The sequence below is a fragment of the Rhinolophus ferrumequinum genome, chromosome 14, assembly GCF_004115265.2.
Source record: "Rhinolophus ferrumequinum isolate MPI-CBG mRhiFer1 chromosome 14, mRhiFer1_v1.p, whole genome shotgun sequence".
NCBI classification, from domain to species: domain Eukaryota; kingdom Metazoa; phylum Chordata; class Mammalia; order Chiroptera; family Rhinolophidae; genus Rhinolophus; species Rhinolophus ferrumequinum.
In genome coordinates, this window is record NC_046297.1 from 9381207 (window position 1) to 9404693 (window position 23487).

Below are 23487 nucleotides of genomic sequence, written 5' to 3' on the forward strand. Positions count from 1 at the left end.
ACAGTGGTTACTCCTGAGCAGGTGGCAGTGACTGTAGGGAGGGGGCTGGTGATGCTCTTGATCCCGGGGCTCGTCACACAAATGTGTTCCTTTTGTGACAACACATCTACTTACATATGTATGATACATGTACGCCACTAGAGATATGCCACTGGTCAATAAAAAGTTTGCTAAAAAATCTATAAAACAATTTTTTTCTTTGAATAAGCTTAATTGATTCCAATGGCATTTTGCTTTTAATATTTAAAAACTTAGTCCTGTTGACCTTAACATGACACATACACACATAAGAAACCTCTAGAAAAAAATAAGCAAGTTATAATGCCTTCTTCCATACCTGCATTGCCCAGTACAGTAACCACTATGCACACGTGGCTACTGAGCCCTTGAAATGTGTGAGCCCTGAATTTAGACAAAAGTGTAAAATGCATGTTTCAAAGACAGTACAAAAAAAAGAAGTGCAAAATATCTCATCAATACTGTTTTATACGGATTAAATGTTAAAAATAATTTTTTTTATATATTGGGTTAAATAAAGTGTTATTAAAATTAGTTCACTTGTTTCTTTTCACTTATTTCATGTGGCTACTAGAAAATTTAAAATCACATATGTGACTTACATTTCTATCGAACAGGACTATTCTATACTGTTTAAAAAATAAACCATTCCTTTCCTTTTCCAATATACTTTCAATTTTCCTCATTTCATATAAACAGTTCTAAAATTCTGATTCTACACAAATACCGTGTTAGCGTCTGAATCACCAAATATTCTTCCAAAGACTTCTTCTGCTTCCTTAAAATTGCCATTTTCCATACAAACAGCTACAGCCTAAAAGACAGGATGACAAATACGTACCTTATATTGCTTTTTGAAATATCTAACTGTTGTTTAAAATTGAAATAACTCAGGTAAGTCTAAACTACTTCATTTAAAATATTTTATGTCGCTATGGAAGGCAGTGTGAAGGCTCCTCAAAAAATTACAAATAGAATTACCGTATGACCCAGCAATCCCTCTCCTGGTTATTTACCCAAAAAATCTGAAAACATTTAGCCATAATGACAAGTGTGTTCCAATGTTCACTGCAGCTTTATTTACAGTGGCCAAGACATGGAAACAACCTAAATGTCCTTCAACAGATGATTGGAAAAAGAAGATGTGGTATATATACTCAATGGAATACTATTCAGCGGTAAGAAAAGATGAAATAGGACCATTTGTGACAACATGGATGGATCTTGAGATTATAATGCTAAGTGAAATAAGTCAGACAGAAAAAGCAGAGAACTGTATGACTTCACTGATATGTGGTATATAAACCAAAAACAACAAAAGAACAAGACAAACAAATGAGAAACAAAAACTCAGACACAGACAATAGTTTAGTGGTTATTAGAGGGTAAAGGGGGGTGGGGGGCGGTAGATGAGGGTAAAGGGGATCAAATATATGGTGATGGAAGGAGAAGTGACGCTGGGTGGTAAACACACAATGGGATTTATAGATGATGTATCACAGAATTGTACACCTGAAATCTATGTAACTTTACTAACAATTGTCACCCCAAAAAACTTCAATTAAAAAAAACAGTTAAAATAAAATTCATTGAAGTGTTTTACTTAAAAAAATATTTTATGTAATAATTTTGATTTGATAAATCATATAAAATATTTCACAGACAAAATAACAGTGGTTTGAAAAGATGAAAAATTTTCATTGGCTCATTGCATATTTACTCATAAACACCCAGCATTCTGTTTCTTTCTAATTTAGGCCAAATTGAAGGCAGGTATTAATAAATAAATTAGGAGCTACATTTTATATGTTCGGGACCCGCCTAAATATTTTGAGTAAAAGGAAAATGAGAGAGGAGGTAAATGGCATTTGTGATGATTAGGAGACATAAAATTTGCAAGTAGGATCCCTGGATAATCTCTAATAGAAACCTAGGAAGCCAGATGCTTTTGAATAATCATTTTATAAATTGGCCTTTTTGATACCATATGTGGTAAATATGGAACCACCATTACCATCTAAGTAACTTTGTAAACTTGGGCGAATTATTTAACCTCTTGGTGCCTCAGTTTCCTTATATGTAAAAGGATAGAAATAAAAGTACCTGTTTCATAGGGTTGTAGTGAGGATTAGAGTTACATATGAAAGTGCTTAGAATAGTACATACTTGGCAAATAGTAAGCAACGTATTACATGCCTGCGATGCATTTTATGGTAACCCACGCTTTATACTATAATAGTATATTATCAAAGGCCTGCTTCCTCTAGAAACCCTCCTCCCCCAGATGGGAGTAACATTAATCTCTTTGCTGCAGGTTGAAAGTCTTAAAAGTAACAGTCATTCTTCTGCCCATTCTCTTCAGGTCTTAATTCTACTGGACAGTCACTATGCTACCAATAATTCTTGGGCAGGTAGGATACCACATGGATGTTCTCTCCTACCCAACTGTAAAAAAAAAAAAATTTTTTTTAGGTAAGGAAAAGTGTATTTATCTAACAAAATCCCTAGTATGTGCTTTGCCTGTTAGCAAAATAGATTTTCCCTGCTATTATTATACCTTTGAATGATTTTTTTGGCTTCTCGCTCTTTAACAGGCTACTCCTAAAATTCTCTCTACATACTTAAAACTTCCCATTTTCTTAATCACAAAAATCCATTTATTTGGTATCAAATATTCTAATATGTTTATATTTATAATCTTTAAATAAACATTGGGAGAGCACAAACCACGAGTCTCTGAAAGTTGCTTGGTGATCTTTAAATTGATGAGGCATATTTTCTGAAGTGGGGACAATAACACTTTGGTAGCAAACATTAAGTCCCAGCTCTCAGAGCTCATGTCAAGACTATACACCAAAGGTCCAATTTCTAAAGAGAATGATTATATTAAACTGTACTCTTGGGTTTAGTGCCCAACTTTCATAAAGTGGCTCTTAATTTCTTCAGATGCTATATTTTTATTTTCTAGCAAACTAGGTAATTATAAACACAGTAACACTCATACCTGAATTTTAATTAAATTCTGTATTTCTTCATGAAGTTTGTCATGTTCCTTTTCAAGTGAAGCCCAAATTATCAGGGCTGATTCCAAGGGTGTAATTCGGTCATCAGTTTCAAACTGAACATCTTTTAAAACCAGAACAAAAATAAATTAGAAAGCTAAGTTGAACATCACTTTGTCAATTTTTAAAAATTCATTTCTTTGAATATTTACTGAGTGTGTACTAACTGTCAAACACTGCTCCTGTAAATACCAGGTTAGGGAAGTGATTTGATTTTTCAAGTTAATTTCCTTATTAAAATCAACTTTAACAATGGAAAAAGCTAGGTAAGTTTATAAAACTTACTTTCCTTTACTAAAATATTACTATTAAGAGCTAAAATAAACTATATTTTACATAAGGTGTCACGGTAACAGAATTCTTAAATGGCTCATAAGTCTAACTGCATTATAAAAAACCTCTAGAACATAAAATCAGTTTATTTTGAATTTGATTTCAGCATATGCTACTTGAAATCCTTGTTATATATTTTGTGGATATTTGAAACAGGATCTTTCAAGAAGTTATTTTCCTACCAACATTCTTCCAATCACCAAGGCTTAGAATCTGAGGACTCATTGTTTTACTACTTCCTCTTTCTCATCACCATATCCTATTTGTTGCAAAACACTGTACAGTGGTTTAAAAAACTTGACTTTGGAGTTTCTCCTGGACTCCATCATGTATTACCGGTGTGGTGTTGAAAAAGTTACTTCATTTTTCTTTTCCTCACCTACAAAATGGTGAAAATAAATTCTATCTCACAGGATTTGTGTGACTATTTAATTAGATAGTATTTGTACTGCTTTTAAACTTTCCTAAAATAGAATTTTTACCAGGTTGTCCTGATCAAAGACTCACAGTGGCTGGTAGCTACATAACAAATTAAATACAAACATCTCAACCTGAAATTCAGACCCTTCGCCATGTATGTCTTACATCTATAATCTATAATTCATCCATTCAATATATGTTGAGCACTCACTATGTGTAGGCACTCGCCTAAAAACAGGACATCTCAGTGAATAAGACAAACTCCCCATTCTTAGGATGCTCACATGCTAACGACAGAGACAGGTAGTAAACAAATTAACAAATAATTTAACTTCAGAGGAATAAGAGCAAGTAAGAAAAGAAAGGGTACTACGGGAGGAATCACACTGAAGGGGGAGTTAGGAAAGGCGTCTCTCAGGAAGTGACAGTGGAGCCAGGACCACCATCATGTGAAGCGGAAGTGGCAGTCACTTCAAGATCCACAGAGAAAACATTCCAGAGGGAGTGAACAGCAAGGACAAAGGTCCTGAGTAGGAGTTTGGTGTTCAGAACGACAGCAAGGAGGTCAGGCGGCTAAAGCAGTGGGCAAGTGGGACGCCTGCCATCAGAGACCACGGAGGAGGGAAGGAAATGCCGGTTTGGGAACTCTGACTGGACAGCGAACAGGGCTAGCTGGGGGATGTGGAATGCGAGGAAAAAGGAAGGACTCCGGGCTTTACTAACTGGGTAAATGGTGCTGCCACCACGGACATGAGAAGCCTGGGTGAGGAGCAAGGTTTGGGAGTCAAACATGGAAATCAAGAGTGCTACTATCCAGGTAAACTACTGTGGCCAAATAACTCGAATGTTTCGTCTGGTCTAGACCACCATTTTCACCTTCTGATGGAACCCCTCAATCCTAAGAGGTTTAGAGCAAACTCTACCTCCGTCTTGAATCCCTTCCTTACTCTAGCTAAGTGACCAGGAAATTTCTTTTCCTTAAATCTCTTGTCTCACTAGTCCTATCTTTGCTATGCCTTGCAGTAGCTTATGCTTATACTTACCTAACAATCCCTTAGCTTTCCAGTGTCTGGAAGGCAGAAAATCTCTTACTCTCCAATGCATAATGATATTTCAACTTCTGAGGCAGGAGTTATTTAGTATATTCCTCCCAATCCCTGTAGTTCCCGGTACCCTAGTAGTTCCATAGCAACTATGTAACAAACATACTTAAGAGAATTTCCTTTTTTTCCCCCTTTTAAAAATTAGAGGGAGCTTGCAATTTAATATTAGCTGTTTCAACGATTTCTACGATTTCTACAACGATTTCTATTTTTTGTTGATTTCTCCAAAGTGTTTCTCCAGCATTTTAGATACAAAAATACATTCATTCATAGACCAAGTCTCTATAGTCCAGGCACTGTGCCAGGCTTAGGACACAAACATGAAGAAGAAAAAGTTTCTGCACTTACATGTGAGCTACGAAGGCAGACAAGCAGACAAAGCAACGTGACTGGTCCTTTCCTGGAATTATGTCCTATGCCAATGGTTCTCAACCCCAGCTTTATGTCAGAACCATCTGAGGAGCTTCTGGAAAATACACATGCCGAGGCGTACCCCCCGAGATCAATTTATTTAGTACAGAGCAGAGGCCATGCACCTTTGTTTTCTAGGAACTCTCTAGGAAGACCAGTGTATCTGAGGAACAGAGGATTGGCTCTCAGAAGGGATGCCAGAAAAGAATCCTCCGTGAAAGAGAAGTCGCCCGGAGTGGGACATGATGAGTAAACAGAAGATAAACAAGTGAAGGGGACAAGGATGGCAAGAAGAACATTTCAGGAAGATGGAGCAGAAGGTAAGGCAGAAGGTCTACGAAAGACATTCACACTCATAGTTAACACTCACTGAGGCCCTACTATGTGTCAGGCATTGTGCTAACTGCTTCACGTGCAGGAGGCCTTTATCCACACAATTTCTTTAAAAAAGTACACAGTATCATCGATCTTGTTTGATAAAGGAGGATCTGTGATCTAGAAAGGTCGCAGCTCGCAAATGGCAGAAATGAACACCAGAACCCTTACACACTACTTGCTTGTCTCCAAAGGTGTATTTCCGGAGTGACAGGATGGCTGGTAGGGCTAGAGTGCCTGCTGTGAGGCAGTGAAATGAAAATGCCAAGGCAGATGGCCTCCTCCTTCTTCACTTCACATCTGCCTTCCTTCTTTTCAAACTGCATTTCAGTACTCCTCTTTCCTAACAAGTCTTGACTGACATCATCGAACCCTTCTCTCTAATCTGCCTTCTTTCTTATAACTGTGAGATGTAGAAAAAAATGTATGTGTACATGTTAGATCTTAACTTCAAAAACTTTACCGTGTAGACCTTCCCCTTCAGGGAGGAGGCAGGATACTGCAGCGGGCCAGCACTCCCACGACCACCAGAAAAAAACTGGACAAATTGTAAAACCACGTTGCTATAGACGTGGGATAGCTGTGTGAGCAACGAGAACGAGACGAAGTACAATTAGAGAGTCCTGAGATGAGCTGATGATGTTTTCTTCCCTGAGTTCATTTACACTGAGGGGCCAGTATACTCCAGGCAGGGAGATTTCGCTGGGGTAAGAGAAACGAGAAAAGCTTTTGGTGGGTTCCTTGGGGCTGCTGGGTGGATTGGAAACTAGAGAAACTGAAAACACAGGTTTTCCCCACAGGACGTTTGCTGAGTTCTGGGGCAGTGCAGGAAACTGTGGTGGAAAGGCAGGGAAATCGTCCTGAGTTGCACAGATCTTAAGACATAAAATCCCATGAAAGAAGGTGCCTGCCATAAACAAACATTTCTCCTTCAAGACATTTACCATATTTAAAGCTCTGTGGGGCAGGAGACTAGGGCTAATATGGTAGCCCCTAGCCATACATAATTATTGAGCAGTTAAAATGCGGCTAGTCCAAATTGAGATGTGTTTTAGGTATAAAGTACACACCAGATTTCAAAGACTTACTGTAAAAAAAAGGAAAGGGTAAAATATCTTATTAACATGTTTTATACTGACATGTTGGTGCATGTTTTAGAAATACATTTAGAAATGTTGTATTTATTTTAGAAATAAATAAGATAGTGCTAAAATTGATTCCACCAATGTCTTTCTACTTAATGTAACTATTACAATTCTCAATTACATGAGGCTCACATTGTATTTCTATCAGGCAGTGCTGCTGCAGAGCAACCACGAAAAAAATGCAAAAGGGTACATACACTGAAAATCCAACATATAAATTAAAATGAAATTCTAAACGCTTTCTCGCTGGAGTCCATTGTGGTGAAATATATTGATTCTTGGTAACTGACCTTGGCCTATTACATCCAAGATACACCCAGAACAGGATCCTGGGGAATTTCAAGATTAAGGATGCAGGATACTGGCGCAGGCCAGCACCTTTCCTCCAAAAAAAAGATTTTCCCACCCCATTATTGGAGGAATGAAGATACACTGAACAACTGCTGTATGTGAAGCATTAGAATATGCTGTCATGTTGAGCTATAAAGCCACTCTGTTAATACCCCTGTTACCTCACAGTCTGCGTGGTCAGGGATACTCCAGTTGGGTCCACATCAGCCCATTTTCTTCAGCCCAGACCTACCTGTAATTCTGTCCCCCACATCTACTCTGCTCTAGTCCTAGCCACCTATGATCCTGGTACCAACTCCAGACCCAACCTCACCTCCAGCACAAAGCATGCTACCTGAGCCAGAGCTAGACTCCTGAGGGCCGAGGTAATCATTCGCGTCACAAGGTCCTTTAAGTGACCATGTGGTAATACCAGCCCTTATTGACCGACTGAATCAGGCTTGCCCATTACAATCTAAAATGAACTACGGAGACAAGGGAGAAAATACAGCAATAAATCATACTTCCTTATACAAATAAGTACTGAAATCAAGTTCAAGTGAGGTTTCAACTGTCATAGCTGCCAGTAAAAAAAGGAGTGTGCATGACAGAGTGACCGCAAAGTTACCATACCAACTTAAAGTACAACCTCCAAGGTAAAGCCCACGAAGCGGGGCATCCCCAAAACGGCATCAGAACCACCTGGGAACTTATTAGAAACAGAACTCCTGGGCCCTCGCCCATCCTATTGCATCAGAAACTCGTGGAGGGGAAGGGCACTCAGCATTCTGTTTTTTTAAAAACAAATTCTCCAATAACTCTGAAACAGGTTAAAGTTTGAGAACCACTGGTCTGAGATAGGGACTACATTTCTTTTACTTCCTTTAGATATGCTTGTGTGTAGATAGATATAACAAATACATGTGGGCAAACTCTCAAAAACAAATGACAGCTCCCATCTGTTTTCTTCTCACTGTCTTACCTTTACACATAGACTGAAATATTTCCAATATAAGATAAAAACTCATATTTACCAAGGGTTTTTCCTGCTGCAATTCTTGTCAAAAACTGACATGTTTGTATAGTTTGCAATTGATAAGCTGTTAGACTGGATAATCCATGAATAATAGCTGAAAAAGAAAAAAAGTGAATTTTATTTAAACATAGAAAAAAACCTTGACCTCACAGTGTCTGTGGGTTTTTTTTGTTGAGAAAATAGGTTATAAACATCACACAAAAATTATCATAAGTTTAGAACTGTATATTTTTATTTATAGACAATTTTTTAAAAATCTGAAAAATAGCAATGAACACTTGCAAAATAAAACCGATGTTTCACATGTAGAATATTTGAAACTACTTTCACAGGTAGCACTCTAAACTAACGAAAAGAGAGAGAGCCAAACTGTAAAGTGAGTCAAATCATTATCTGGAAGCTCATTTTATACCTTATAACTAATATTATAGGAAATACTTCCCATTATTTTTGTCACGGTTTCATTTAACTGAGAGTCTAGTTTACAAAGATTTATTATAAAAACATATTAATATTAATCTCACAAATATTTGAATGCCCACCCAGATGTTACGCCAGGCAGTGACTGTATACAATGGTGAGTAAACCATGGTCCTGGACCTCAGAGAGTTTCTTACCATGTAGCCATGAAAGACAAAAATGACTGAACAACTAAAGTAAAAAGGAAGAGAAAACCTAAAAAGACAAGTATAGAATGCTATGGAAACATAACAAACAATGTTATCGTGTGTTTTAGTAGCTAGTTGGAGGGACATCCCAGGGAAGGCTTCTCTGAAGAAATGTTTAAAGACCAGAAGGTGCCACTGTTAGCCTTATATATTACACTTCACCCAGGGTTGGCTTGGTGTAAATAAAGAGGTTAAATTAAGTAGGAAACCAAAAAGCAGTCCTGCAGCCACTAAGCAGGTAAGACAAACACATTTATTTGTACTTATTTCCTTAATTCTCAAATGCCATCGTCTTATACTATACTAGCAATTATCTGGGCTAATTATAGCCATAATATAATTAATAGGATTCAAGAACAGCATAAAATTTAAACACAATTCATTCAGTATTTACTGAACATCTACTGTTAGCCAATATTAGGGATTGATAACTGAATGATGGGATAGCCAGTCCCTGCCCTTGACGACAGTTTTAGTCTAAGTAGGCACAAATTGAAGAAAGTTATGCAAGTGACTAATTAAAATTTTAATAAGTGCCCCAATGGGTAAGTATAGCATAGGAGCAAAGTAAAAGAAAGACCTAATCTCTTCTAGGGAAGAAAGTCAGACCCTTCTATATTCACTTCCCTCCACATTCCATCTAGTCAACAACGCAATAACTACAGATATCCTATATACCACTGCCCGTCTGTTCTTTCTACCTGCTAGGCAAAAAACCAAAACAAAACAAGGAAAACCTACTCAGGCTGAACCTGGCTATCTGCTTTTTTCCATATCTGTAACCAAACACTGCGGACAGAAAAACACTAGGGAGGATCTAATGACCAGCAACAATAGCCAACTATATTTAAGCACACACACACATATATATATATATGTATATAATATCAGAACGTATTCTTTATACCACTGGTTTATACTAGTGGCTTTCAACAGGGGGTGATTTTGTCTCTTAGGGGACATTGAGCAATATCTGGAGACATTTTTGATTGTCAAGGGAGGAAGAGGGTGCTACTGGCACCTAGTGGTTGAGGTCAGGGCTGCTGCTGAACATCCCACAATGCACAGGAGAACCCTCATCCCCACTCTCCACTCTCACGCATACACAGAACAGAGAATTACGAGGTGCAAAGTGTCAGCAGTGCTGAGGTTGAGAAACCTTGCTTTATACATATCAGTTCATTTGCTTCTCTCAACAGCCCTATGAGGTAAATACTATTATCACCACTTTACCGATGAGGAAACTGAGGTGCCAAGAGGATAAGTAACTTGCTTCAGGTCTTACAGCCCTATAGTAGCAGAGCCAGGAATCAAATTCAGATCATTCACTCTGGAGTCTATGCTCCCAATACCCCACACTGCTTCCCATGGGAGGAGACAGGTTAGGAATACCAGTCTGGAAAAGGCATTATCTATGGGAGGTGTGAGAACAATTCTGAGTTGGAATGAAAGAGCTAAGAATTTTCTAGAAGGCGTCAAGACTCGTATATTTTTACAATATTGCAAAGCGTAGTGAATAAAATTCTATAAAAGGCAAAAGGGAGTCCTTTCAGTCAAAATGGGAATACAGAGACAAAAGATAAAACTATGTTCACAATTTGCACGTCTCCCATGGATTAGCAGTGCAACTTGAAAAAGTTTACCCTCTCTGGGTTTCTGTACCCCGACCTTAAAATAATGGAGGTGGCCTAGATTATTTCTCAGGTCTTGAGCTAGAACCTTGAAAAGGGTTTTTACTTTTTAATTAAACAGTATTTTCTAGAAGTTTTTAAATTTACAGAATTATTGTGAAGATGGTTTCCCTATTAACATCTTACATTAGTATGGTATATGTTAAATTAATGAACCAATATTGATACCTTAACTAAAATCCACACTTTACTCAGAATTCCTTTGTTATTACCATGTCCTTTTTCGGCCGCAGGATCCCATCCATCTAGAGTACCACACGACAATTAGTTATCAGATTGTCCCTCTGGATGACCTTGACAGTTTTGAGGTATTTTGTAAAAGGCACCTCCTACTGGAACTTGTCTGGGGTTTTTTGACTCACGATTAGACTAGAGTTACGGGATCTGGGGAGGAAGGCCATAAAGCTCCATTCTCACCATAGCACATTAAGTGTACACAGTGCCAACGATCACCGTGGAGGCTGACAGTGATTACCTGGGTGAGGTACAGTCTGTCAGTTTCTCTACTGTAAAGTTACTCTGTGCTCCCCTTTCCGTACTGTACTCTTCAGAAAACAGTCCCTGTGCACAGCCCACACTTAGGCATGGGGAGTCATGCTTCACCTCCTTGAGGACAGAGCAGATGCATAAATTACTTGAAATTCTGCATGGGCGATCTGGCTCCTCTCCCAGTTATTTAATTATTCTACCATTTAACTTTCTAAGGAATGCTACCGAACCATGGCTCTAGTGTTAGGTGTGACACAGCTAGAGGAAAGGTTCTGGAATCGGAAGATAAGCATGGGTCTGGCACACGCCCTTAGAAGGGGTTCCACGCGATCAACACTTTAGGATGTTTCACCAGTTCATTGCTCTGGAAACTAAGATAATTTGCCTAACTCGTGGGGTTTGCCGTGAAGATGAAATACGGCAATAGGGCTTTCTTAAGTATTTAACCCTCTATTCAATACTACCCGGGGGTTGCATCCAGCTGCAGTAAGTGGAGTGCGGACTCTGAAGTCAACACCAGAGCATCTTTCTGTGGTTCAAAACAGCCAGGCGAATCTTCTCTATGGATCTATGTCTTGGTCCGTCATTTACAGGCTGTCTCGTCTCGACAGATTTCTCGGACAGTCACTGTTATTCCGAAGCCTACAGTCCTGAGCAAGTCGGGCAAACGAGGTTTAAACAGCTCACAAGCTGACAGAAAACACTGAGGCCTACGTCACTTGGGGACCATAGTGACTGCTGACTAAATGCCATCACACGAAGACCTGAGCCGAAAGAAAACAACAAATACAAGCGCCAAAGGAGACAAAAGGCATCGGACACCGCGTGAGGTGAAATTTTGTACGTTTTGACTCATTTAATCCCGTATCAACGCTAAAGGCGGTCTTAGTCTCATGTCTTCTCAGAAAAACTGGGAATCGGGGGAAAAAAAAACCCCACAAAAAACAGGAGCCGATAATAGGGGGATCGAGATTCGAGCCAACGTTCAATCTGAGCCTCCTTCCCTCCGCAGCTGCTCCGCTCCCCCGACCCACCTGGGGGACAGCGCTTCAAACCTGGCCCCGGCCGCCCGCCCAGGCGCGCCCAGCACTTACCCTCCGCGCTGTCACGGGTCCGGCGGAAGTCCTCCGAGCGGCCGTCGCGGAAGGCCCGGCAAAGAGAGAGGCAGAGGAAATCGAGCATCCAGCCGGCAGCGACCTCCTCGGCCTCCGCCACCAGGCCCGCGTCCTCCTCTTCCTCGGGGGCCCCCAGCTCAACCTGGCACTCGAGCAGTTCCTGGCACTCGAACTGCTCCTGATCATCCTTCGCCGTTTCTGACAGCCCTTTCTCGGAGGGGCCAGCATCCTCTCCGTCAGCCCGTCCCCGCGGGCTCCGCGCCTCTGCGGCGTCCTCCGCCATGTTCAACCGCCGGCGCTGGTTTTGCCACTTGGAGCGCCGAGCGCCGATTGGCTCGGGCTGGAGGGTGGGGGCGGTGCTTCGACGGGGCTCTTCCGCCGGGAAACCACCAATCACACTGCCAGGATGGGCGAGCGGCTCGAGCCCGGCTTCTGATTGGTCGAGACTTGCTCACGCCTCTGATCGTTGAATTTTCCGCCACTCTAGAGCCAGACTTTGTTGGTAAACTAGTAGCTCCAGACTGCGCGGGGAGACAGGGCGCACAGGGGACTGCTTTATCCTAGTGCAAAACTGCAACATTGACTAGAACAACAACACGGTTAGTTAAAATGAAAAGCATTTCACCCGCAGTGTACTTCAAAAAGAGATAGGTGATTAGAACTTGTCACCATTAGTCCAGCTTAACACTTTAGACCCTAATAGTCACCTAACACAGTTACTATGCAATCACTAACCAAAACATAGCAACGGACTTAAATCCATGCTTCTCCAACCTTAACGTGCATCTGAATCAGTCCCGGCGCTCGTTAAAACACAAGTTGCCGAGCACCACCCGAGCTTCAGTTCTGTAGGTCTGGATTGGGGTTCTTGAATTTGCAAGTCTAATAAGTTCCCAGGTGATGCTGGAGCTGCTTGTTTGGAGACCGCATTTTGGGAATCACTGTTCTAGAAAGAGTATATTACTATGGAAATGAATTTCAATCAGATTCTGAAACAGACTATAGAATGCATTTCAGTAAAATCTATATGCAATTAGTAAACATTCTGTGATGGGCAAATTTTTTTTTTTGCGCCGAGATGCACAATTGTTACAGTTATCTTTAGTTACAGGGCTGTTAAGAGGGGAGAGATTTGATCTTTAAAAAAATTTTCTTTCCTTTTTTTTGGGGGTGGGGTGGGGTGGGTGGTGGTGGTGGTGGTGATGATCCCAAGAGCACAACATGAAAGCAAAGACAGAAGTTTTGGAAATGCAAAGGTAACTTCCTATCACATGTACTTTCACCATTAGGATGGATCGTTGATGTAAAGGCTGGGTGACCACTGGAAAGAGATACTGTGGAAAGATTCTGCTAAGGAGTGTGTCCCACCACAATTCATATGTTATTTTTTTTAAATTTTTTTTTATTGGGGAAGGGGAACAGGACTTTATTGGGGAACAGTGTGTACTTCCAGGACTTTTTTCCAAGTCAAGTTGTTGTCCTTTCAGTCTTAGTTGTGGAGGGCGCAGCTCAGCTCCAGGTCCAGGTCCAGTTGCCGTTGCTAGTTGCAGGGGGCACAGCCCACGATCCCTTGCAGGAGTCGAACCGGTAACCTTGTGGTTGAGAGGACCCGCTCCAACCAACTGAGCCACCCAGGAGCTCAGTGGCAGCTCAGCTCAAGGTGCCCTGTTCAATCTTAGTTGCAGGGGGCGGAGCCCACCATCCCTTGTGGGACTGGAGGAATTGAACAGGCAACCTTGTGGTTGAGGGCCCACTGGCCCACGTGGGAGCACGGAGCTTCCTCCAACCGCCTGAGCCACCGGGCCAGCCCCCCAATTCATATGTTGAAGTCCCAATCTTCAGACTGTAGATAGGGCAGATAAGGAGGTAATTAAGGTTAAATGAGGTCATAAGGGTGGGGCCCTGATCTGATAGGGTTAGTATCCTTATAAAAAGAGACATTAGAAAACTTGCTATCCCTCCCCGCCCCCCCCCCCCCCCCCCCCCCCGCCTCCCACCCCCCACATGCCAGGGGAGGACACAGTGAAAGGCGGCCATCTGCAAGCCAGGAAGAGAGTTTACCAGGAACCAAATCAGCCAGCACCTTGATCTTGGAATTCCCACCCTCCAGAGCTGTGAGAAAATAAATTTCTGTTGTTTAAGCTGCCCAGGCTGTATTTTGTAGGGCAGCCCAAGCTAACTAATACAGATTCTCATAAGCCTAGGTGACTTTTCCCGTGCTGGTGCCATTCCTAAGGCTGTTTTTGCCTTGGACTACTTAAGGAACACTTTGAAACCCTTCAGTTCCTTAAATTCTTTTGTCTCTACCTGAAACCAGGTGCTCTATTTCCTTTTCTCCCCAAGGGAGCAGACACCAGCCAGAGTTCACTTTCCTTGCTGCTGTTTCTTAGGCCTGGAGGTCCACCTCCCCTTTCTCTCTGCTAAAGAATTAAAGCCAAATAATTAGAGGATTAAAGCTCCCATGCATATCAGCTTTTGCAACTAAGTGCATGGTTCCTCCCATTTAATGACTTAGGATGTCACAGCACATTCAATCATTCTTCCTCACAACATGATTATTTCAAATTGCCACGTTTAAAAGAAGGTTAACTGATCACAGAAATTCTTATTTTTGACTTATCTCAGGTCACACTTGTTGAGTCAGGAACAAGTCTTGAGTTTTTCTCATGCCAAGGGACCATGAGGTTTTGCATGGAAGAGGATGCTCAATTTGTGGTCATGAAATTTCTGAATGGAGAGAAGAGAGTCACTGTCTGCCCCCTTTGGGGCCTGGCTGGAGTCTCAAGGAGGGGAGCCACAAGGAGGAGAGCTTGGTAGAGTTCAACTGCATCAGCATTGGCAGGTTATTGACTTAAAGGGGTGTTACATGTGGTTCGTAGAAATCTTGATAAGCCTCCTCTACTCATGGTTCAGAGCAGAGAGTCAGACTGGGCTTGTCTCCTGGTCCTGCCACTCACGAACTGTGTGATTAAAGGCAAAATAGGGAACCTATGTGCCCTGGTTTCCGTCTTTGTAAAATGGAGGTCACCACAGTTGTCTCAGAGTTGCTGTGAGGATTAAATGGTTTAAAGAAATTACTTAAAAACAGCTTCTGACATATTACAAATGCTCGATAATATTAGCTCCTGCTGATTTTCTCCTTTGTCCTGGTTTTTAAACATTTTTGTAGAGAATCCCTTTGGCAACTTTTCTTACCTACCTCTATTAGGAAGAATCATGGTTTCCCCATCAGTTGAAATCTCAAAGTTCCCCGCCACCACACTTCAAGGGAGGGAGGGGCATGATTTCTATAATAGCAGCATGATTATATATTATGATATAATAGGGCATGATTTCAAACAGCAGGAAAATGTGAAATTTCAGAAAAAGTATATATATGTGTGTGTGTGTATAATTCCATTTATGTAAAAATTTCAAACTTGCAACACAATACTCTGTATTATATATACATCCACATAAGGAGAAGTATGGAAAATATTTATGAGAATGATGATACCAATAGTGTCCCCCTGAGAGGGGAGAAAGGGACTGTTTTCAGGGAGGAGCTTCACGTGTATGTAACTGTCTTACTGAAAAGAAGATCTGAGATAAATATGGCAAAATGTTAACATTTAATAAGGTTGAGTGGCAGGTATGTGATTATTATTCTCTATACATAATACGTTTGAAATCGTTTACAAAATCTCTTTGAAAATAAAAATATTCAGAGTACATTTGGGCTTTAACAATTCTAAATAACAGATTTGACCTGTAGTACCTTTCCAAATTAACCAATACCTTGACTAAACAGACTAAATTGGCTTCTTATTTTGTTAGCCCTGGTGATATACTTATTCTTCCCAGTAGAGGTCACTATGTAATGAAATATTTTGTTAAACAACAGAACACATTAGTATACTTCCGCCCAATGCAAAGGTTTTCACTCTTAAAAAAAAAATTATGAAATTCTTTCTTACTAGCTCACTTTCAAGCTTTATTAAGCAAGTCGTGAATTTCCCATCTAACAACTAGAAGCGTACTCCAGTGAATTGTATAAAATGGAAGGTTTTAATAGGCAGAAAGAGGGTGAAACTAAGAAGTTAAAAGAGTGGAATATTTTAGGCAGGGATACCTTCCCTTCCGGCGAGCTAGTGGGTTTTATCAGCCAGATTGTCACTAATGTGGATTAAGAAATTCCAGATTGATTGGTTTAAAATTCCACTCCTGGAAGAGGAGGAAACTAATTAAGTTCCTAAACTTTGGTTTGGCTTAGCAAAAGTGACTCCATTTTGGCCATATTGTTTCTTTTTTTTTTTAACACAAGTAACATTCACGAATGTGAATCACTATGTTTGCTCTTTTGGCTTTAGGAATTTCTTCTGATTTCAAAATCTAAGAGTCCTCTCTCTGGCCTCCCCAGAGCACCAATGTGGTACCTGCTGGAACCAAGTACATGAAAATCAGGGAGCCACTCAGTCAGAGGGCCCTCCGGAAGGGGGAAGAGGCCCAGGTGGCACCTACTTACACCAGAAGACAGATTCATCTTGAAACTGCCGTCAGGCTCAGCATATGAGAAACTGGCTGATGATGGCAGTAGGTCAAACAGGACCTTCCCTGCTTCCTCCTTCTCTTCCAATGTGCCCGCCTTGGAGGGATAAAACTTAGGTAGTAAGGAAACAGATACAGAGATGCCAACCAAGGCATCTCTGCGGGGCAGAGACGCCCCACACCAGGTTTCCGTTCTGAATCAGGCTCGCGCTGGAAGGAGAGACATTTGACATTAAATCAAATTCAGAGTTTTGATTAACCTTCTGGACTGCACATTCTAATTGCTGTATTCGCCCTGTGTTTGTTCATTAAAGTGACCGTAGGACCTAAGAGTAAAGAACAGAAAAATCAGAGACCTGGCAGAATTTTCATCAAGGGTCGGGGTGAAATTATCCACATTAAGTGACGTTGAAAAGAAAGATGAAATTTGAAAAATAGGTGAGTTTCGGTTAAGTCACGATTGGTGCTTATTCAACATACCAAGTTTGGGGCCAGGTAATTCTCTGTTGTAGGGGCTGTCCTGTGCTCTGTAGCGTGTTTAGCAGCCCTGGCCTCTGTTCATCTACAGATGCCAGCAGCAACCCGCCCCCTCTCCCACCAGCCGTGACAACCAAAAATATCTCCAGGTATCGCCAAATGTCCCCAGTGCCGGGGGAGGGGAGCAAATTGCCCCTAGTTGAGAAACACTGATTTAAAGTAATGCTTTTTTAAATCAAAGACTTTTTGTAACTCACATAATCCTCTAATTTATTTGTTTTGGAAATCTGGAAGGATATATATATATATATATATATACACATATATATAAATATATATATGTATATTTTTAGTAGGCTACTTTAGCAGCCCTACTTTTGTGGTTATGCTCATCCTGAAAAAAGTTCATAGAATTTTTGTGGAAAATTTATCTCACATTGGTCAAAATTGCTGACATAGTTTTGGGCCAGGCACATGAATAATCTGTTGCTTAATAGCTATATTATGTTTACAGTGCTTTTAATCTTATTAAATGAAAATTTAAATAAAATCGATGCTCCCGTTTATTATGTGAAATATCAAATGATGATCCCATTATCCCAATTTACTGCTGTTATTAGACTGTTATGCTAACAGCTTACTGAAGGAAAACCCTCTTGCAGCGTCTGGTAGCTAGATTGAAAACTTAGGTGTAACTTCTTTTTTTAAATTGTTTTCTAAGAAATTTGCTGGGCTTCAGCAGGTAGGACACAATAGGCTTTGACCGACTGCTTTGGCCACACAGATCCTTCCTTCCACAGGATTTTGGCAACAGCAGAAAGAGAAGCTAATGGGGTAGAGTAAACCCTGCCACCACCTGCCAATTCAGAGGCTTGGATCTAGAACATTCCCTTCCACATCTCAGAAGCACATGTTTTTTGATTGAGAGGTAAACGATAGAACTAGTTTTTATGTTTTAACATACTCCAGTACCCACACCCTAATTATTGCTTTATTTCTGGCCAACATGTTAGTTAACTACTGTACAAAAAAACCCTGAAGGATTTAAGATTTTCTTACAAGTCAGCCTGTTATTGTTTTATAGACACTGGCAGAAGACATGACAGTCTTGGATTAGAGACAAAAGACTGTTGCTTATGACAAAGCAAACATGAGCAAGAGGTTGTGTTAGTTCTCCATTCCCCCCAAGTCCCACCAGGGTGTGACACAGAGCGGTGCCGGTGGGTGCTATGCACGTAGTGGGTCGTGTCACACTGAGGAAGACTGAACTTGAGGACTCCACTGCTTTTATAATGAGAGGTAAGCAAGCCTTTTCTTTGTCTGGTGGGAGTCATTATCTCATTCCTCAAGGTTGTTTGTTACAAGCACACCCCGTAGAAAAGAGCTGTCCGTGCCTTATGTCCTTGGCATAAGCAGCAAAGACATGCAAGGACACAAGAGCCCACGGCCATTGTCACGCCCAATAATTACATGTATATGCAATTTCTTGTCTACGTCGATCTGAGGCCAGTAGGTGGGGATAAGTGAGGATATTTGACAGGAGAAGGAAGTGTGAGGGAAGAAAGGCAGTTCTTTTCGACAGAAATTAGGGTTCTGTTATCAGAATTTCAGTGATAAAGTTTACCTAGAAAATTGTTGTGATTTGAAATCTTAGTTGGATTAATTTTGCAGCCAGGGAGGGTCTATCTATCATCTATCTTATCATCTATTTACTGTATTTCCCCGAAAATAAGACCTAGCCGGACCATCAGCTCTAACGCGTCTTTTGGAGCAAAAATTAATATAAGACCTGGTCTTATTTTCATATAATATAAGACCAGGTCTTAATATAATATAATATAATATAATATAATATAATATAATATAATATAATATAATATAATATAATACAATATTGGGTCATAATATAATACAATATAATATAATACCGGGTCTTGTATTAATTTTTGCTCCAAAAGATGCATTAGAGCTGATGGTCCGGCTAGGTCTTATTTTCGGGGAAACACTGTGTGTATCTATCATCCATCTATCTCATCTATCATCTTTCTACCTACCTACCTACCTACCTGTCATCCATCCATCCATCCATCCAATATCATGACTTGCAGAAATTAGCACCTTCATAAGTAGTTTTATGTGCTCGACAAAACATCTCTGTAGTTTATTCTCAAATGCTTTATTGCCTGGTAAAGAGAGTAGAGTGGTGGGTCTTTGGGTGGCAATGGACCCTTCCAGGAGATTCTTCCTTTAGTTACAATGCATTAGTGACCACCTACAAAGTTATTCGTGATTCTGACATGAAGAACTTCTATAGTTCTTAAGCTACTAAAAGTAACACATTAAACATAAATTGGAATTCTAAGATTGTATAGCAAGAACATTAAAAAGCATAATTATTGATCCTTTCATAACACCTCTGAAATAAATGTAAGGTTCGAATGCATTCAGCAGGGTAAGAACATTATTTTTAAAGAATCAATACATATATTATATAGCTATAATGCTTACTACGAAAAATTTTTCAGTAGAAAATTGCTCCAGGGGCAAATTATTGGAAGGATTTTAGATAATGGCTTTTATTTCTACTCAGAATTTCTGTATTATGGCATATCAAAAATGATACCAACAAGCTTTCACCAGGCCACTGATGTAATAAAATAATGAAGGCAACTGGAATGTTAATAAGATGACAGTTTTCTATTGCGGTGTAACCAACCACCTCCAACCTCAGCGAATTAAAAAATAAGTTATTTGTTTATCTCATGAAGCTGCAATTTGAACTTTTAAGGAGAGAGTTGGCTTCCTGTCTCTCTTGCTCTCCCCCGTGTGAGAGCATAAACAGGAGAAGAGTTCCCACCAGGAACTGATCTGGATGACACCTGGATCTTGGAATTCCAGCCCCCAAAACTGGGAGAAAATAAATTTCTATTGTTTAAGCCACCCAGTCTGTGGTATTTTGTTACAGCAGCCTGAACCAACTTAAGATCACTAAGAGCATAAATGTCTTTTTCTTGGTATTTCCTGTGCTGATTATTAAAAATATTCCAGAATTATGGTGTAGTCCCTGGCTCGAGAGAATTCTCCTTTTATTTGTTCTTATTAGAAAAGGTGCTTCACTCTGAATTCACCAGCTTGACATTTCCGTTGAATCTCAATTGTATGAAGCAATACTCGAGGTGAAAACCTCTAACCCAATTGAAATAAATTATTTGCATTGTAATCCAAGAAATTGGACCATTTATCGTTATTCTGCCCATTATTTCCGGTGAACAAATTCATGATGCGCAGACATAACATCACCAACTTTTCAATCTTCGGTGACTACTGTCTAATTTTTAGAGCTGCTCAATTCCCTTTCTGGGCTTTTCCGGCCACATCACCTCAGTGAAACCTCTCACTCTAGTCTGTGAAACCTAACACTTACCTCATTGCCATTTTGTGTCCTTTCTCCAGTGTATCAGCGCTGCAGTATCAGAAAAGAACAAGTATTTTAGATGCCTATCTTCAGATTTAAAAGTCCTGGTTTAGGAGTAATTAGAAGTTGCATTTTTTTTTTTTTTTTTAAGGCAGATCTTAAAGCGTTGCCCCAAAGTACTTTAAATTATCATTTAAAAGTATTCCCTCCTACAGATCTATCCCATAAAAAATGCCCTTCGCCATTTCCTCTAGAATCCTCCAGTAGAACCATGACAACTCCCCGAAGAAGGTGTGGGGGGCTACGGGGATGTGGGTTTTTCATTCTCGGTTTCATTTTTATGAAGAGATTTCGAAAGGATATGGCTTCACTTAAACACTTGTAAAGACTTTCCATAAAAACCAGTGTTGTGTTTTTGAAAAATTAGGCTGTCTAACATTTACTAAGTATCTTCTATGTAGATTATTTCGTTGAATACTTACACAACTCAGCGGGGTACTTACTATTGTAATCTCTATTTAACCAACAAGGAGACTTGCCTTACACTGCTCACCCTGTCAGTGGCAGAGCCCTAATTAACTCCGGGCTGTGCAATTTTACAGCCCATGCACCTGCCCTACGTATATACCTGTAGTACAGAGTATACAGCTCTTTACTTCCAGTCACATGGAGTCAGGAGCCTGACCACACGGTCAGTCAGGCTACGCTGTGTGCCTGGAGGACATGGGGAGCCAGACCAGATGAACTAGGCAGGAGGGATGCAGAACGCCACCCCAAAACTTAGCGGCTTAAAACAATCCCGGTTATTTCTCATGATTCCATGGTTGGTAACCTGGATAATCATGCCTGGGATTACTCCTGCGTTCACAGTCACCTGCTGGGGGAGGGTTCTAGGTGACCTCACTCACATTTCTGGCTGATGGAGCTGGCTGTTAGCTGGAGTGCCTTGGTTTTCCCCCACAGGGCCTGTCACGGTCCACTAACTTAGACAGCATGGTGAGCTCCAGGTCCTGAAAGTGTGAGCATTGAAGCTGCATGTCTCCTGTGGCCTAGGATCTGGGACTTCCACAGACTTTCTTCTGCCACATTCTTCTGGTCAAAAAAAAAAGTCCCAGGCCTCCACCTCTCGATGGGAGGTGCAGCAATATCACATCTCAAGGGGTCATGGTCACAGGGTAGCATGATTCTTTTGAGGCCATTATTATAATCGTCATCACAGTATTTATGTATCAGTTGTATACTGTTGTGTACCAAATCACCCCTAAACTTAGGGGCTTACCACAATCACCATTTTATTGTCGTCAATCTGTAGGTCAACAACTCAGGCACGTTGCAGTGGGGTAGCTTTTCCCTGCTCCATGTGGTGCCGGCTGCGGCAGCCAGCGGGGGCTGGGAGGGCCCAACAGAGCCTCAGTCACAGGTCTGATACCTTAACCGGGCTGGCTGAGAAGACGGGTGTGGTGGGCTGGCTGGACCTGTCTTTTCTCATGGTGTCAGCTGAACTCATGCATATGTCTGGGTCCTTGGTTTTCTTCATGTGGCTTCTCCTTCTACTTAGTGTCTCCAGAGCCTGTTGTCATGGCCTCTCTCTTGAGTAGGATACATTGGACTTCTTTCCATGGCAGGTAGCCTCCCAAAGAGCAAAACTCAGGCCCTGAAGGCCCAGGCCCAGAAATAGCACAGCGTCACTTCTTCCATGACCTTTTGGCCAAAGCAAGCCAAAGGCCATTCCAGATTCAGAGTTGGACAGACAGACTTCCCTTCCTGACAGAAGGAGGAACATGCATGTACAGGGATGAGAGGAAGTGTCAGAGGCTATCTCTGTGAACAGTGTACCACAGATAGTGTGTGACTGAATGTGGAAAAATGAGAAGCTGGGGTCAAAGGGTTAGTCTAGGCTGGGGGCTACCCAAACAGGTTGTACTTAATAGCAAGAATGACTCAACGTAAGACAAGGCAGCTGTACGTAGGGAAAATACAAAGGTTTATATCAAGTAGCAAATCAATAGAAGGAGACAACGTATGGACAGTGGTTGAGATAGTAGTAGCTAGCGTATGTTGTGCATATGACATTTCATGCTAGTCGGCCATGACATGGTTAAACAGAAAAACCCTGCAACCTCTGCAGCCAGGGGAAATATTTAGCTGTTACACGGGATGCACCATGACGGTCCATGTGTCTTCCCCAAAGGCATTTTGTCATGATGAGACTAATGTGGAATTTATCCTCCCACTAAAAGGATGAGATCATAAAATACCCCTTCCATCACCACAGCTTGGGCAGAACCCAGAAGCAGATGGCCAGACAATATGGAGGCTCTAATTAGGGAGAGAGAGCTGCAGGGCCACGAAAATAGAAGGACACGTCTTCCCTTGATAGTAACTAAGCAGTGTTAGGCATTTGGCAGAGCGTTTTGGAGGAAAACAAAGGCTTATTTTTGTCTGGGTGTGCTATACAAGGTCCAGGTGAAATTCTACTGCGCCAAGTGACTTTTTATTTTTTTTTAAACCATCCATTTCACATGGAAGCATTTTTGGTTTTGATTTTTAAAGGCTTTGAACAACTTCTGATATTCCTGATCCTGGCAGAACAGAAGGTGATAAATGTTTTCAGTTTTATGCATTAATTATCTGTGGTCCATACAGACTCTCTCTCCAGTCCCAAGGGCTAGTATTATTATGACAATGGCAACAACAATAATGATAAACAACTGATATTTAAGAGAAATGTTTCCTTTTTCCAAAGCATATTTACATTTATTGTTTATTTTTACCTTACCTTGTCTCACTGGGGCATCTGGGTTTCCTGTGGCTCGCGGAACTCTGGATAGACTGTGAACAATCAGAAGCTGCAAAAGACAAAATGCTGCCA

At 40.9% G+C, this 23487-nt stretch overlaps 1 protein-coding gene across 1 annotated transcript in view; it reads right to left on the reverse strand.

The window, feature by feature from the left end:
• The window catches only part of TERF1 (telomeric repeat binding factor 1), a 30113-nt gene extending 17599 nt beyond the window's left edge, over window positions 1-12514 (reverse strand). Inside the window, exons 1-4 of the mRNA XM_033126535.1 lie at window positions 12176-12514; window positions 8232-8327; window positions 3023-3144; window positions 746-832 (exon numbers count right to left, since the gene is read on the reverse strand). Of these exons, the coding sequence (XP_032982426.1) occupies window positions 746-832; window positions 3023-3144; window positions 8232-8327; window positions 12176-12479 (609 nt within the window). The 5' untranslated portion in view covers window positions 12480-12514. The remainder of the gene's footprint in view (window positions 1-745; window positions 833-3022; window positions 3145-8231; window positions 8328-12175) is intronic.
• Window positions 12515-23487: the final 10973 nt, after the last annotated feature.